Source organism: Balaenoptera borealis, assembly GCF_965194805.1.
Source record: "Balaenoptera borealis genome assembly, chromosome: 16".
NCBI classification, from domain to species: Eukaryota; Metazoa; Chordata; class Mammalia; order Artiodactyla; family Balaenopteridae; genus Balaenoptera; species Balaenoptera borealis.
The window spans coordinates 31,500,952-31,518,145 of NC_138872.1; the positions used below are offsets into that span (position 1 = coordinate 31,500,952).

Below are 17,194 nucleotides of genomic sequence, written 5' to 3' on the forward strand. Positions count from 1 at the left end.
TGGAGATCTCTGAGAGATTTTTGCCATTTGGTATTACGTGGAGCTGGGAGGTCTCTTGTGGACCAGTGTCCTGAACTTGGCTCTCCCACCTCAGAGGCACAGCCCTGATGCCTGGCTGGAGCACCAAGAGCCTTTCATCCACATGGCTCAGAGTAAAAGGGAGAAAAAATAGAAAGAAAGAAAGAGGATAAAATATAATGAACTAAAATAAAGCTATTATAAAGCAAAGCTATACAGACAAAATCTCACCCAGAAGCATACACATATACACTCACAAAAAAAGGAAAAGGGGAAAAATTAATATATCCTGCTCCCAAAGTCCACCTCCTAAATTTGGGATGATTCATTGTCTATTCAGGTATTCAACAGATGCAGGCACATCAAGTTGTTTGTGGAGTTTTAATCTGCTGCTTCTGAGGCTGCTGGGAGAGATTTCCCTTTTTCTTCTTTGTTCACACAGCTCCCGGGGTTCAGCTTTGGATTTGGACCCGCCTCTGCATGTAGGTCGCCTGAGGACATCTGTTCCCCGCCCAGACAGAACGGGGTTAAAGGAGCAGATGCTTCGGGGGCTCTGGCTCACTCGGGCGGGGGAGAGGGAAGGATACGGATGCGGGGCGAGCCTGCGGTGGCAGAGGCCAGCGTGACGTTGCACCAGCCCGAGGCGCGCCTTGCGTTCTCCAGGGGAAGTTGTCCCCGGATCACGGGAGCCTGGCCGTGGCGGGCTGCACCGGCTCCTGGGAGGGGCGGTGTGGAGAGTGACCTGTGCTCGCACACAGGCTTTTTGGTGGCGGCAGCAGCAGCCTTAGCATCTCATGCCCGTCTCTGGGGTCCGCGCTGATAGCCGCAGCTCGCGCCCGTCTCGAGTTCGTTTAGGCGGCGCTCTGAATCCCCTCTCCTTGCGCGCCGCGAAACAGAGAGGCAGGAAAAAGTCTCTTGCCTCTTCGGCAGCTGCAGACTTTTTCCCGGACTCCCTCCCGGCTAGCTGTGGTGCGCTAACCCCTTCAGGCTGTGTTCATGCCGCCAACCCCAGTCCTCTCCCTGCGATCCGACCGAAGCCTGAGCCTCAGCTGCCAGCCCCCGCCCGCCCTGGTGGGTGAGCAGACAATCCTCTCGGGCTGGTGAGTGCTGGTCGGCACCGATCCTCTGTGCTGGAATCTCTCCGCTTTTCCCTCTGCGCCCCTGTTGCTGTGGGGTCTGCGCTGATAGCCGCGGCTTGCGCCCGTCTCTGGAGTTCATTTAGGCGGCGCTCTGAATCCCCTCTCCTCGCGCACCAGGAAACAAAGAGGGAAGAAAAATTCTCTTGCCTCTTCGGCAGCTGCAGACTTTTTCCCGGACTCCCTCCCGGCTAGCTGTGGCGCGCTAACCCCTTCAGGCTGTGTTCATGCCGCCAACCCCAGTCCTCTCCCTGCGATCCGACCGAAGCCCGAGCCTCAGCTCCTAGACCCCGCCCGCCCCGGCGGGTGAGCAGACAGGCGTCTCGGGCTGGTGAGTGCTGCTCGGCGCCGAGCCTCTGTGCGGGAATGTCTCCGCTTTGCCCTCCGCACCCCTGTGGCTGTGCTCTCCTCCGTGGCTCCGAAGCTTCCCCCCTCTGCCACCCGCAGTCTCCGCCCATGAAGGGGCTTCCTAGTGTGTGGAAACCTTTCCTCCTTCATGTCTCCCACCCACTGGTGCAGGTCCCGTCCCTATTCTTTTGTCTGTGTTATTTCTTTTTTCTTTTGCCCTACCCAAGTAGGTGGGGAGTTTCTTGCCTTTTGGGAGGTCTGACGTCTTCTGCCAGGGTTCAGTGGGTGTTCTGTAGGAGCAGTTCCACGTGTAGATGTATTTCTAATGTATCTGTGGGAAGGAAGGTGATCTCCGCGTCTTACTCTTCCGCCATCTTGCCCTATTCCCCATTTGTGTTCTTTTTGATGATACCTGTTCTGACAGGTGTGAGGTGATATCTCATTGTCATTTTAATTTGCATTTCTCTGATGATTAGCTACGTTGAGCATCTTTTCATGTGCCTGTTGGCCATCTGTATATCTTCTTTGGAAAAATGTGTATTCAGATCTTCTGCCCATTTTTTAATCGAGTTGATAGTTTTTTTGATATTGAGTTGTATGAGCTGTTTATATATTTTGGATATTTACCCCTTATTGGTCATATCATTTGCAAATACTTTCTTCCATTCAGTAGGCTGGCTTTTTGTTTTGTTAATGGTTTCCTTTGCTGTGCAAAAACTTTTAGGTTAAATTAAATTAAATTTGTTTTTGCTTTTGTTTCTTTTGCCTTAGGAGGCTGATTGAAAAAAAATATTGCTACAATTTATGTCAAAGAGTGTTCTGCCTATGCTCTTCTAGGATTTTCATTGTTTCCATTGTTACATTTAGGTCTTTAATCCATTTTGAGTTTATTTTTGTATATGGTGTGAGAAAGTGTTCTAATTTCACTCTTTCACATGTGGCTGTTCACTTTTCCCAACACCATTTATTGAAGAGACTGTTTTTTTCCCATGTATATTCTGCCTCCTTTTTCAAAGATTAATTGTGTGTGGGTTTATTTCTGGGCTCTCTGTTCTGTTCCATTGATCTATGTGTCTCTTTTTGTGCCAGTACCATGCTGTTTTGATTACTGTAGCTTTGTAGTATAGTCTGCAGTCAGGGAGTGTGATACCTCCAGCTTTGTTCTTTTTTCTCAAATTGCATTGACAATTTGGGATCTTTTGTGGTTCCATATAAAATTTAAGATTATTTTTTCTAGTTATGTGCAAAATGTCATGGGTATTTATAACTGATTTTTATTTATTGATTTTAGCTACCTTGCTAAATTATTATTTTAACTCTAATACTATATCTATTAATATACCACATTAATTTATGTTCTAATGGTATTTTGGAATTTTATGTATATAATCCTATATCAAAAAATGAGAATTTTGCTTTTTCCTTTCTAATCCTCAGACCAGCGTTGTCCAATAGAATTTTCCACAATAATGGAGATGTTTTAGACATCTATCCAGTATGGCAGTCACTAGCCACATGTGGCCTTTGAGCTCTTGAAATGTAGCTAGGAATACTGAGAAACTAAATGCTTAATTTAATTTTAAATTGCTATAGAGATCTAGTGGCTATTGTATTGGACAGCATAACTTAAAACTATTAATTTTTTTTTCTTGCCTTACTGCACTGTCAATCTCCAGTACAGTGTTGGATAGAAGTGTCAATGGCACACATCCTTGTCTTATTCAGGTTTTAAAAAAGAATGTTAATATTTTTAGTAACTTTCAGTGGTGCTGAAAAGAACTGCAAAGAACAAGCAAGGTAACATGTAGATCTTGCCTTCTGATAGCTTGTCATTTATAGTGTAATGACCCTTCACTTCAGGTCAGTAAATTGGTCAACAGCCACCTATTGTACATTTTCTATGTCTCTTGGGCATGGGAAAGGAGAAATGACTCTTGCTTTGGGGTCATCCCTGCTCAATGGAGGGCAGGCACACTCACTGTCTTATGTGTGTGCACCCACATAGTATGTTATGTACAATTCTATAGTGTTATGTGTTCTCACTTCTAATATTATTATTAAGCAGGTAAGAATTAGTATTCTTCAAAGTAGACCTTCTTGGTCTACTGGGAATCAGTCACGTCCTGATTCCCATGTTATTGTGAGTGCTTCAAGCATGGATGCCTCTTGAGAATGACTTTCAGGGTCCATGACTTACTTGTTCTTTTAAATGTCCCTCAAAGTAGATCATCATCAACTTCTGCTTGTGGGTTTGATTTTTGAAAGCCAAGAGTGTGAGTCATGGAAAGTAGGATGAATAAAGGTGGGTTATCGCTCTGGGTAGTGCTGCTTTGGGTCAGAAGGAAGAGGTGTTAACCATGAAGTCAAAAGAGAGATTTCCTTATGTAGCTGTTAGACAATGCTGGAGGCCATTCTGAAGAGGTGTGCTCTAAGAATGTGAAGCCTTGCCTGAGGGTGGTTTCATAATAAATATGTAGCCTCCCTCCCAAGGTGATGACTTTGAAGGGCTACTCATTTGAATGTATTATATTTGTTAACAAATAAATGAGTTTGTTCAGTAGTTATCATATAGAGCTTAATCTCTGTAGCAAGATTACCTTGACTCAAGTATTGGGTTGACCAAACAGTTCATTCGTTTTTTTCCGTAAGATGGCTCTAGTAGTACTTTGTTGTCTTTAAATTCATTCAAAACAATTTTGTTAGATTGTATTGTGACAGCTGTCATATCAGCATGCATTTAAAAAAAACTTATCAAAATTGGTGAATTTTTATGTAGCCATTTTAATATTGAAGATGGAAGAAAAAAAAGCAACATTTTTGCCATATTATGCTTTATTATTTCAAGAAAGGTGAAAATGCAACTGAAACACAAAAAAAGATTTGTGCAGTATATGGAAAAGGTGCTGTGACTGATCGAACGTGTCAAAAGTGGTTTGTGAAGTTTCATGCTGGAGATTTCTTGCTGGACAATGCTCCGTGGTTGGGTAGACCAGTTGAAGCTGATAGCGATCAAATCGAGACATTAATTGAGAATGATCAACGTTATACCACGCGAGAGATAGCCGACATACTCAAAATATCCAAATCAAGTGCTGAAAATCGTTTGCACCAGCTTGGTTATGTGAATTGCTTTGATGTTTGGGTTCCACAGAAGTTAAGCAAAAAAACCTTCTTGACTGTATTTCTGCATGTGATTCTGTACTTAAACGTAATGAAAATGGTCCGTTTTTAAAACAAATTGTGATGGATGATGAAAAGTGGATACTGTACAATAATGTGGAACGGAAGAGATTGTGGGGGAAGGGAAATGAACCACCACCAACCACACCAAAGGCCGATCTTCATCCAAAGAAAATGATGTGTATATGGTGGGATTGGAAGGGAGCCCTCTATTATGAGCTCCTTCTGGAAAACCAAATGATTAATTCCAACAAGTACTGCTCCCAATTAGAAAGCAGCAATCGAGGAAAAGTGTCTGGAATTAGTCAACAGAAAATGCATAATCTTCCATCAGGATAATGCAGGACCTCATGTTTCTTTGATGACCAGGAAAAAACTGTTACAGCTTGGCTGGGAAGTTCTGAGTCATCCGCCGTATTCACCAGACATTGCACCTTTGGATTTCCATTTATTTCGGTCTTTACAAAATTCTCTTAATGGAAAAAATTTCAATTCCCTGGAAGACTGTAAAAGGCACCTGGAACAGTTCTTTGCTCAAAAAGATAAAAAGTTTTGGGAAGGTGGAATTATGAAGGTGCCTGAAAAATGGCAGAAGGTAGTGGGACAAGATGGTGAATATGTTGCTCAATAAAGTTCTTGGTGAAATTGAAAAAATGTGTCTTTTATTTTTATTTAAAAACCGAAGGTACTTTTTGGCCAACCCAATACCAGTTCTACCATTTATTAGCTGTATAATCGTGAGCAAGTTATTGAGCCTCTCTGAGCCTTACTTTCCTCACCTGTAAAGTGGACACAGTTATACCTACTTCATAGTGTCATGACGGTTAAATGAGATCCAATGAAAAGTGCTTAATGAGAATTGGGGTGAGTATTATTAGCTGTTACAGACCTGTCCCATTTCCCTTGCATCACATTGGAAAGATGTCATTTAACCCAGGACAGGAGACTGAACATGACGAATGCATGTTCAGTTAAGGCTGTCCTAGTCAGTGGTTGACACAAAGAATCACATAGATGGACTAAATTTGTTTGTCCTCAGTTGGGCATTTTGGCCTTTAGTTAACATAAGCTGACTAGCCACTGTGTTGCTTATCACTGAAGGGAAAAACCCGGGGTGGGGAGGAGGCAAGTTGAAAGCCTGACTCCTTGGCAGTGGAACTGGGTGAGGAATTTGCTGAGGACTCCAGTTAAGGCCAAACGCCCAGCATCTTGTGACTGTAGGGAGAAGAAAAAGGAATAATTTGTCATTTTCTTCTTTATATTTTATATTCAAAGACATGTTTAATTCATGTTTCTATCTTATGTGGAGGCTTTTCCCTTGAGTGGAGTGGTGGGGGGTGGGCCATGCCACCTTCCTTCCTCTACTCAGCAGCCCCAGGGCCGGGTTGCAGGGCAGACATATTCCTATGAATGTGTGTTGACCAAATTCAGATTCACTTTAGGAGGGGAAACACGCCATTAATCAGCATCAGCCACAGATGTTTGGCCAAGGAGCCCAAACTTGCCAGTGTCCTGGGAGGGAGAGTGGGCATGTGATCATGCTCACAACCCTTCAGTGATGCCAGGCTCTTTTAAAAAAAAAAAAAAAAAATTATTTTTGGCTGCATTGGGTCTTCGTTGCTGCTCACGGGCTTTTCTCTAGTTGTGGTGAGCGGGGGCTACTCTTCCTTGCGGTGCGCGGGTTTCATTGTGGTGGCTTCTCTTTTTGCAGAGCATGGGCTCCAGGCGCGCGGGCTTCAGTAGTTGCGGCGTGCGGGCTTCAGTAGTTGCAGCGTGTAGGTTCAGTAGTTGTGGCTCGTGGGCTTAATTGCTCCGCTGCATGTGGCATCTTCCTGGACCAGGGCTTGAACCCATGTCCCCTGCATTGGCAGGTGGATTCTTAACCACTGCGCCACCAGGGAAATCTGCCAGGGTCTTAGATAAAGTCCAGGGTCCTTGGCATGACTGTTAGTCCTTCGTGCCCTGGCCCCTGCTTGCCTTTCCAAAGTCCTCTCTTGCAACTGTCTTTCTCCTCGCTGCCCACTTCAGCAAGACAGAGACACTTTGCATCTTACACTCTCCCTCTCCCCTGTCTTTGAATATGCCGTTCCTTCTGCCTGAAATACTTTTCCTCTCCTTTCCACTGCCTACTTGGCTATCTCCTGACTGTCCAAGGTTGTCTGAGTTGATCTCACAACCCCTGGGTTCTTTCTTGTCACAGCACATCGTATAGAAACAGCCCAGTTATGATATCTCTCCAACTTGAGTGAGGACAGGAGCTTGGTTCCATGTCCGTCTTCCTCACCATTACAACTTGTGTTGGGCACAGAGGCCAGTAAATGTTTGTTGAGTGAGTGTTGGGGCTCAGACCTTGCCCTTTGGGGATCCCAGCCTGACCCAGGACTGGCTTACTTTCCTCAGGGAGACCTGCCCAGTGTTTGGTGGGAGTTTTGTATCAGGCAGGCAGGGGAGGCAATAGGCCCCCACTCCAAGGGACTGTTCATTGCTTTTTGTTGATGACGTGTGGTTTGGAGTTCTTGCCAAAATATGCCCGTGAAATATACTTCCATTCCTCGGTGCAGTGGGGCCTCCTTCCTCTCCACATGCCCTGCCCCAACATGGCCATCTTCCTTAAATGCGTCTGGGTCCTGCAGTAAAGAGGGCACTTTGTGTGGATCTGAGTATGAATAGGGAGGGTCTCCCGAAAGATCAGATTTCAGGGCCCCTTCTGCTCCCTCTCCCTCAAAACACCCAGGCCACAGCTCCAGACTGCCCTCTTGCGATAGGGTGAAGCAGATACACTTGAGCAGGAATGTCAGGGGAAGGGTTTGTGCATTTGGTTCTTGGAAAAGGGAAATGTGTGTAGACCTGGGTTCTTCAGTGGGCAGTACGCTCAGCCATGTAGAGCACATGAAGTGGCAGTTCCTTCCCCACAGACTGTATAGGCACCAGACATTTCACTTTGTTCTAAGCAGGGGCTCAGCAAGAGAGCCTCTGGGACCCATCCCACCTCCTGTGTGTGGAGGCAAGGAAGCTGACTGCCCAGGTTCAGCCCCAAACCTCAATTTTGTTGGTTCAGCCTCAGTGCAGCACTGAGCACCATGTTGATTTACTAAAGGAGAGGCCCCATGGGCTCAGCACATCCGGGAATACCTTGGAGGTGGTGACTACTGAATTGGAGCTCTTAGGTCTGAGATGGAGGTGGGATGAGTGAATGTGTTTTCAGTCTCCTGGGGTCTCTTTGTAGGTCTATAACTTGACCCAAGAGTTCTTCCGGCACGGTAAACCAGTCAATGCTGAGAGTCAGAACAGCGTGGGGGTGTTCACCCGAGAGGAGGTGCGCAACCGCATTAGGGGCGACCCTGATGATCCAGAGGCCACCAAGCGCCTGAAGCTCGCCATGATCCAGCAGTACCTGAAGGTATCTTTGCCATCTCGGAGATCTGTTGAGTACAAATGCCAGAGTGAGGAAGACTGACCCTGGGGAATCTGGGTCCGAGGAGGGCGGCACTGCCCTAAAGTCCTGCTCCTACCCCTGCCCAGCCTTGGCGGTCACCTGGCTCCCCTCTGGCTCTTCCCACAGGTGGAGAGCTGTGAGAGTAGCTCGCACAGCATGGACGAGGTGTCCCTGAGCGCCTTTGGGGAGTGGACTGAGATTCCTGGTGCCCACCACATCATCCCCTCGGGCTTCATGCGGGTTGTGGAGCTGCTGGCTGAGGGCATCCCGGCCCACATCATCCAGCTGGGGAAACCTGTCCGTTGTGTTCACTGGGACCAGGCCTCTTCCCGTCCTCGGGGCCCTGAGATTGAGCCCCGGGGTGAGGGTAACCATAATCATGACACTGGGGAGGGCAACCAGGGTGGAGAGGAGCCCCAGGGGGAGAGGCAGGATGAGGATGAGCAGTGGCCGGTGGTGGTGGAGTGCGAGGACTGTGAGGTGATCCCAGCGGACCACGTGATCGTGACCGTGTCGCTGGGCGTGCTCAAGACGCAGCATGCCAGCTTCTTCCGGCCAGGCCTGCCCGCCGAGAAGGTGGCTGCCATCCACCGACTGGGCATCGGCACCACCGACAAGATCTTTCTAGAATTCGAGGAGCCCTTCTGGGGCCCCGAGTGCAACAGCCTACAGTTTGTGTGGGAGGACGAGGCGGAGAGCCACACGCTTACTTACCCACCCGAGCTCTGGTACCGCAAGATCTGTGGCTTCGATGTCCTCTACCCGCCTGAGCGCTACGGCCACGTGCTGAGTGGCTGGATCTGTGGGGAGGAGGCCCTTGTCATGGAGAAGTGTGATGACGAGGCAGTGGCCGAGATCTGCACAGAGATGCTGCGGCAGTTCACAGGTGCGTCCCTGTCCCTGCCCCGCTGCCTGCTCCATGGGCCTCACTGCGTCTGCCCTCCTCCGCTAGACCCTCTGAGTCTCCTGAACCGTGTGCTAGCATCCTCATCCCTAGGTTGTGACACTGAGGTGGTGTGCCCACTGGGAGAGATGCGGTAGGGCACTGCATCTTGGCCTTGGCCTCCTAAATTGCAGGCTCTCCCCCTGTTTGGAACTTGAGACACTCAAAACCACAGACTCTGTATTTCTTCTCTGTTTCTAAGGGCTGTTGGTGAAAAAAACAGATTTCACCGCAAAACCTCAGATTGCCGATTTCCTACTCATGTTGTCTTGCTAAGAGATGGATTTGTGGTTTTTTTCTGTCTGATTTTTAGTTGAACATCTTTCCTCCACTATCCCAGAAGAGCCTCACAAGAACCCCTGAAGTTGGAAGGGGGAACATTATTATCTGGACTTTTTTCAGATAGGAAAATTAAGGCCCACAGAGAGGAGGTGTTTTGCTGGGGGTCACAACGAGGCATTGAGGGGTACACAGCTTGAACCCCAGCCTCCATCCCTCCCTCCTCCATCCTCCATGTTTATCCGTAGTAGCCTGGCCTTTCTGGAGCCCTAGAGGTAGAGTGGGAGTTGTCTTCTCAGGGGTGTCTTCTGTGTGCAGCCATTTCATATTCTCCCTCCCCTTGGCTCTTCTTACTCCCCAACAGGGAACCCCAACATTCCAAAGCCTCGGCGAATTCTGCGCTCGGCCTGGGGCAGCAACCCCTACTTCCGGGGATCCTATTCATATACACAGGTGGGCTCGAGTGGGGCAGATGTGGAGAAGCTGGCCAAGCCCCTGCCATACACGGAGAGCTCCAAGACAGCGGTGAGTGTGAGTGTGCTGGGTATGTGAGGGGGTGCAGAGTGAGGGGATCTGTGAGGGGTGCAATGGGCATTTTGTATGTGTGTTTGGTCCAGGGGAGGAGTGGGAGGGTAGTGTTCACTGAGGAGTGCCAAGGTAAGATAGATGGAGTAGCTCCCATAATGAAGGAGAAAACAAGAAAATGTGCACTTAACATCTGGAAGAACAGAGTCAAATAGAGATGTGTTAAACTCTTTCTTGAGGTTATAAAAACTGAGCCATTTAATGCTGTGCTGTCCAATATGGTAGCCATTAGCTTTAAAGTAATAAATACAACATTTTGTTCGTCAGTTGCACTAGCCACCTTTCAAGTTTGAGAGCCACCTGTCACTCATGGTTACCACGTTAGAGTGTGTCACTATAGAGCATTTCTGTCATCGTGGAAGGTTCTTTTGGACAGCACTGACCGAGTATGTTTTGTTTATTTTCCCCGATATGTTTTAGAAAATAAAATTGAGAATACTGACCCTCCCCCAAATTACATCAACTATGTAATAATATACACAGAAAAATAATAAATTGAAAAGAAATTATCTCTATATATTTCTGTTCCCATGAAGTAAATTTTGAGTTTCCCCCACCAAGCATACACATACAATAAATGTTAAAATCCCAACAGAATTATATTTAAAATAATTCTTTGGTGTAATTGGTGAAGAAGATTGTAGTCAACCAATATGTGTTGTACCTGCCCTGGCTGTGCTCAGGGGGAGAGAGGAAAAGGCCTTCACTGCTGCTACAGCCATCCTCCTGAAAAGCACACCTTCTCTTGTCACCTGCATCAGTTAGGACTAGTGCATATAACAAAAAGCAAAACAAAACAAACTGTGGTTTAAACAAGATGGAACTTTACTTAGGTCACATAAAAGGAAATCCGGAGGTAGGTGTCAGGGCCCAGTATCAATAGCACCTGGCTCCATCTTCCAGGTCACCTCGTGGTCCAAGAGGGCTGTGGAGGCTGCTGCTCTCACTCTCATGTCTGTGACAGGCTGATGGGTAAAAGAACGGAACCCCTGGGCTGAGTCAGTGTTTCCAAGCAACAGTGCACTTGAAGTTGATTGGCTAGAACTTAGTCACATGACTCCACCAGCTGCTAGTGGGATACTAGGTTGGGATACATCTTTTTTTTTTTTTTTTTCTGGATGGCAATGGACCCAGTTAAAAGACAGGATTTTTGTTACTGAGGAGAAAGAGAATGGATGTGGGAGTAGGGAGCTTGCCCTCTGCCACAATACGTGCCCCCCTTTCAGCTTAACCACCTCTGTGGGCTCTTTGTTGATGGGTTAAAACCTCACTACTCAAGGTGGGTGGTCCATGGACAAGAAGCACTGGCATCATGTGGGAGCATGTTAGATGTGCAGACTCTCAGCCCACCCCAGACCTGATGAATTAAAAACTGCATCCTACCACGGTCCCCAGCTGGTACCTTTGCACATTCAGTTTGGGATGTACTGGAATAAAATCCAGACTCAAGCTTGGAATGCAAGCATTTGTTCTGTGCTTGGACCCCACCTAAACAGCCTCCTTTCTTAAGGTTAAGCCCTGGCTATACCAAAATTCTCTCTGTCTCCTAGACCAGGCCTGTTTTGGTGCATTTTTGCCCCCATTTTTCCTTCTTCCTGAAACGTCCTTTGCCTGTTTATTTATCCAGCATCTTCTGAGAAGAAGCCCAAAGGTCCTGTCCTCTGGGAAGCTTTGTGTGATCTCCCTGACAGTGGGCCTCTTTTGTGGGCTCTCAGCACCTCGCCCAAACACCCATCACGTCACGTATGACGCCATTTAGTAATTGGGTTTCGTGTCTGGCTTCCCCACCAGCAAGGAAGCTCCTCAAAGCAGCTGCCTGGTCACCTTTTATCTTCCAAGTGCCCAGAACAGTCCCTGGAACCTAATAGGGGCTCCATAAAGGTTTGTTAAATTACTGCCTAACTTTATTGAGGGCTTATATTCTTTCAGGTTCTGAGTCCTTTAAATACATTATTTCACTTAATTCTTACACCCACTCTCAGAAGTAGAGGGTATAAACCCATTTTGGAGATGAGAAAATCAAAGCTTAGGGAGGTTAAATCATTCCCTGAGTTCACTAGTAAGAGGCACAGTGAGTCTCTGAAATTGTAGAGCCAGGACTCATGAAAGCCTCAGAGCAGAAAGGACTGAGGCCTGGATGTTTGGGGAAGAAGCAGGGGAAGATGGGCAGGGGGATGGGCAACTCCTCATCCTGTGGAAATAGCAGTACCTGCATCTCAGATGCCTGCTTATTCCTCTCTGACTTGTAGTATGGATGGGGGGTTCTGAGGCAGACAGGTAGCCTTTCTTGCTCCTCCACCTTCACTTCCCTGTCCCCCTGCCCAGCCCATGCAGGTGCTGTTCTCAGGTGAGGCCACCCACCGCAAGTACTATTCCACCACCCATGGTGCTCTGCTCTCTGGCCAGCGCGAGGCTGCCCGTCTCATTGAGATGTACCGAGACCTCTTCCAGCAGGGGACCTGAGGGCCTCCTTGCTGCCGAGCGTGTTCCTTAAAGAACCACTAACTTGTGACTGTCAGCCCTGCCCCTTGCTGTTTGTGTACTCCTCATTTCCTAATCCTCTGGAGAATGGATTTGTATCTTTTGTAGAGCTAGACATCTAAATGGCTTCAGACCTGGCCCTGTAGCTTTTCCTTTTCTCCTTGCTGGGTGGTGACCAGGGTGGGGTCTGTTGATTTACCTCTGTGCTCTGACCTCTGACCTCCCCATGCCTCCCCTCATCTCCGAACTTGTTATTGTAAGTGCCTTCAATACTCTACATTTTGGGATAATAAAAGAGGCTTGCCCTTCCTGTGCTCCTCAGCTTCTCTCTTCCGTTTTTCTTAGACTCGTGTGTATATGTGTGTGTGTGTGTGTGTGTGTACGTGTGTGTATGTGTGTCTGTGTTTATCTGTCATATCCTCTTTGAGTGAAGGGATGGTGGGGGGCGCTGTGGTCTGGCTATACCCCCAGAAAGGAAGGTGCCTGCCTTTAGTGGAAGGGGCATCCCCTCACCCCAATCTGTTTGTGGTTGTTTCCCTTCCTGCCCGTGAGACCCCTCTGGAGTAAGGGCCCCTCACTGCCCAGCCTCAGCTCCTTCAGGACAGGCCTGGGTCTGCCTGTTGGCCATTTGCCAGACTTCTCAGAGCCTGATTGGGTAACATGGCCACATGGAGTGAAGGTGAGTTTTATGGGAGGGGACACCTGTTGTGGCTCCATGCCAAGCTCAGATGTGTTAATTATTAATCAGTGTCACCTGGCCACAGGGCCCTGGGTCTGGCCCTTGGCTTAGCTGCTGTTGACTTCTGGGAAGGTGGATAGTCCAGCCATTTTTTTGCTGAGTGAAAACACACACACTCACATATACTCCCCTTATATACCCCCACACACATACATCACTCCCACACAGATACACTACCCCACACCCTTACACCTATACACAACTACACCTACACACATGCATAAAACCTTAAAGAACATTTAGTCATTTTCTTACTCCAGATTTCTAGTGACAGAATTTGAATTCTATAGGGTTGAGGGGTTGGGTGGTGGAGGAAGTGATGAAAAGTCAGGTGCACCCCCTGGTCTAACTCTGTATGAACTTAGGTTGGGTCCACTCTTCAGAAGTTTAGGGCAGTGCCCTTGATACGACTCTACATCCTTTCCCCCCTCACCTCAGGCTGTGATGGACATGTCTAACACATAGATATACCTCTACACGCCTCCCTGCACCTGCCTGCACATCCCTACATGCACACCCTCCTACATGCATATACACCCCTACACACACACCTACATGGACATATCTAATAGGCATCCTTGCTTTGCCAGGGTTGACCCACCAGATATCCCTCATGGAGTTTATGTCAGGGATTCATGTTCACCTGATGCATAACTTGAAAAACTGTAAGTATATATTTAAAAAATTTTTTTGAATAGAGGATCTATCAATGTAGTTCAAGCTCTAAAGTCATAAAAGGATACACTGAACAACCTCCTCCCACGCCTGTCCCCAATACCATCGCCACTTCCAATGGCCCCATGTTATTAGTATCTTGTGTATCCGTTTTTAGATATGTCACTGTAAATGTATACCGTTCTCTCTCCTTTTTATGCTAAAGTGACAAAGTATTCATCCTGTTCTGTATTTTGCTTGTTTTAGTTAACATAATGTATCTTGGAGATCTTTCCATAACAATACTTAAATGGACAATGTCAATTTGCATCTTACTTTGGTCAGAGAGTGTCTGTCTCCTTCCTGGCCAGAGTTACTTTGCAGGAAGCACCTTCTATTAACTTCACCTTTGGAGGCACTGATCCAGTCTTGGACCCTCCCCGTGTCCTGGATTTTCCCCACCAACTGTGCTGGGGAAAGTGGTGACAGAAGTGGCCCATCACATAAGTATGGGGGATGAAAGTAATACGTAGTCTCTGGATCACAGGTGTAGGAATTTTGAAGAACTCTATGAGGGTGAAGGGCTGGAAATGTTTATTTGGTGATTGCATGTTGGGGAGATTCAGGTGTGCGCAAGTCAGGAGGGTAGTCGTCAGTGCTGGAGGTAGTCTCTTAATTTGACATGGATGCCAGCTCAGGCTGGGGAGGATGATTCATCCCATCGGGGAAGCAAAACTTCCAGAGAGTTAAGTAATCCAAGTAATGCACCTAAGATCACTCAGGTAGGTGGTGATGCTGAGACTTGATCCAAGGTCTGTTTGGTGCTACAGTGCAGGCTTATTCTAGTTATTATGTGATAAAAAGAAGAGGCTGGTGCCATCAAAAAAAAAATCTTAGGCCATTACCAGACAGAGTGGAACAGGGTACAACCACACTGGGAAACTGTGGTGGCAGATTCTACTAAAGCAGGCCATGTGCCTGCCAACATTTCCACTCCTGGGTATATACCGAAGAGAAATGTGTGCATATGCCCACCAGAAATATGTACCAGAGACTAGATGTACCAGGGACACAGGCTGAGTTCCTTCCTGTGATTAGGTTTCTGAAACAGCCGTGGCATTGATTGAAACTCAAATGACTCTTAGTGGTGTCTAATATGGCATGCTCAGGCCAACACCTGGGCCTATGCCTGCTATACAATTTCTGTCACCTGTGGGAGGTCACTTGAGAGGAAAGTTCTTTCCTGGCACTGGATTCTGTGTAGAATTTGTTGCATGGTTTCTTGTGCTGTGGGCATTAGTGAATCCATGGGCAAGGTGTTCAGTTGTGGCTTTGTGGAAGCCTCAGAAATGTTCCTTCAGGGGGCCTGGGTTACTTGGCAAATACTGTCTCTTTCCACTTTTGCTGCTCTGGAACAGGTGAGCAGTATTAGCTCCCCCTTCATGGGAGCCACTTGGAATGTCTGCCCTACCTACAAACAAAGGTAGGAGTGAAGTGCCTTTGGTTTGAGTCACTCTGCATTTGCTCGGGGCTGTCAGGATGAGCCCACAGGTGATCCCAAGGTGCAGAGTGAGGTGGGCTGCTGGTTCAGTTCTAGAGAACTGCCTGTCTAATTAATGGTCTGCCAAACATAATGGTATATTCACATGAAAGCCGTGTTTTCTCATAATGACCAGCTGGTGTCCCTTCTTCCATGCTTGGCCCTTTTAGCCTGTTCTCCACACAGCAGCCAGTGTAATCCTTTAAACTATATGAATCCAGTTATGTGCTTCCCTGGTTTCCAGTGATTCCCATCATACTGAGCATAAAAGGTGATTTCCAATGTCCTGTGTGATCTGTTCTGTGGCCCCCACTTCCTTCCATGGCCCCCTTCTGTTGGCCCTAGCTGTCCCCTTTATCTGGAATGCTTGCCCCCAGGTAGTACAAGTCTCTTTCCCTCACTGCATTCAGTTCTCTAATCAGCTGTCACTTCTCTAGGAAAACTTCCCTAAGCACCCCATTTCACAGCACTCCCAGCACTCTATGTCTCTCCCCTTGCCTGTTTCTTCATAGCCCTTCTCTTTCCATGATGTCATATTTTTTTTTTGTTTATTTGTCCATCTGTCCCCCCCACCCCTTCCCCAGGATGTAGGTTACATTGTCCAAAATAGTGCCTGGTGTAGTGGGTTATCAATGAATATTTGCAGAATGAATGAACAAGTGAATGAAGAAGCTGAGCTGAATGGTGTCATCCCCCAGACCGACCCTTGGTGCTGGCCAGCAGTCCTTGTGGGCTTCCCTTGTCAGCTCCCCTTCAACTCTGACACCTCCCCTCCCCCACCAACTGTCAACAGGCACCATGGTCTCCTGCTTCACGGACAAAATAGAAGCCACCTGGAGGCAACTTCCTCGACAAATCTACAAACTGCTAGCCTTCACACCTGTCCTTTTAGACCAGGGGTCCCCAACCCCTGGGCCAAGGACCGGTACCGATCTGCGGCCTGTTAGGAACCGGGCTGCACAGCAGGAGGTGAGTGGCAGGTGAGTGAGTGAAGCTTCATTTGCCGCTCCCCATTGTTTGCATTACCGCCTGAACCATCCCCCCTGCTCCCCCAGTCTGTGGAAAAATTGTCTTCCATGAAACCGGTCCGTGGTGCCAAAAATGTTGGGGACTGCTGTTTTAGACCTTTCCCAGGCACAATGGAAGTGTGTGACCCATCACTTGCGCATCCCATGCCCCAAACTCAGGGACTTTGCTTGTCCTTTCCTATCCCCATTCTGTCCACTCCATGCTTGCCACCCACCTTTCAGTGTCTTCACATCTTTCCCATCACCAACCCTCATCTTACTCCCACTTTTCCTTGCCTCTCTTTCAGCCAAGCATCACGTTAGCATTTCCTACACTTGCTCTCTCTGCATTCTTACTATCCTCACCCTAGCAGTGGTTGGTGGGGGTCCTCAGGCCACAGAGGGAGACACAGGAAGGACTGGGCTGGCTCTCCTTTCCATGGCTGGGAGAGGTGAGGAGAACCTCTAGGTCTGTGGAAGGACAACCTCATGGGCTGAACCACATCCTTTGGCGCCATCTGCTGGCTATTTTGGAATGCAACCCTCTTGCTGCACAGGGAACATTTGTGTCCTGGATTCTGTGAGCTTTCCTGAATAAAAAAAAAAAATTCGATAAATCATAGAAAGTACCTTTAATTAATGCTGAATAAGTTAATAAAGTAAGATTGTAACTTATTCTAGAACACCGTTTATTTTTCATTCTTAACCTTTTGTAAAAAGGGGCCTTGTTGGCCCCCAAGATATTTTCTTTTTTATTCATTCATTCATTCGTTCATTCATTATTTTGTTCATCCAGCAGACTTTTGTGTGCCAGCTTCTGTGCTAGAAAGGTTTAATTATGCTTCAGT

At 47.4% G+C, this 17,194-nt stretch overlaps 1 protein-coding gene across 5 annotated transcripts in view; it reads left to right on the plus strand.

Annotated features, from left to right (window-relative positions):
- Window positions 1-16,148, plus strand: part of SMOX (spermine oxidase) — a 49,538-nt gene extending 33,390 nt beyond the window's left edge. Inside the window, exons 4-8 of one of the 5 annotated variants that reach the window (XR_014235378.1) lie at window positions 7,909-8,082; window positions 8,245-9,004; window positions 9,705-9,865; window positions 13,736-13,810; window positions 16,133-16,148. Coding sequence is in view for 4 of the 5 variants with exons in the window: in XM_082359078.1 (XP_082215204.1) it covers window positions 7,909-8,082; window positions 8,245-9,004; window positions 9,705-9,865; window positions 11,717-11,806; window positions 12,251-12,388 (1,323 nt within the window). In the remaining variant the exon portion in view is untranslated. The other 4 variants (XM_082359078.1, XM_082359081.1, XM_082359080.1 and 1 more) reach the window with 4 other exon arrangements.
- Window positions 16,149-17,194: the final 1,046 nt, after the last annotated feature.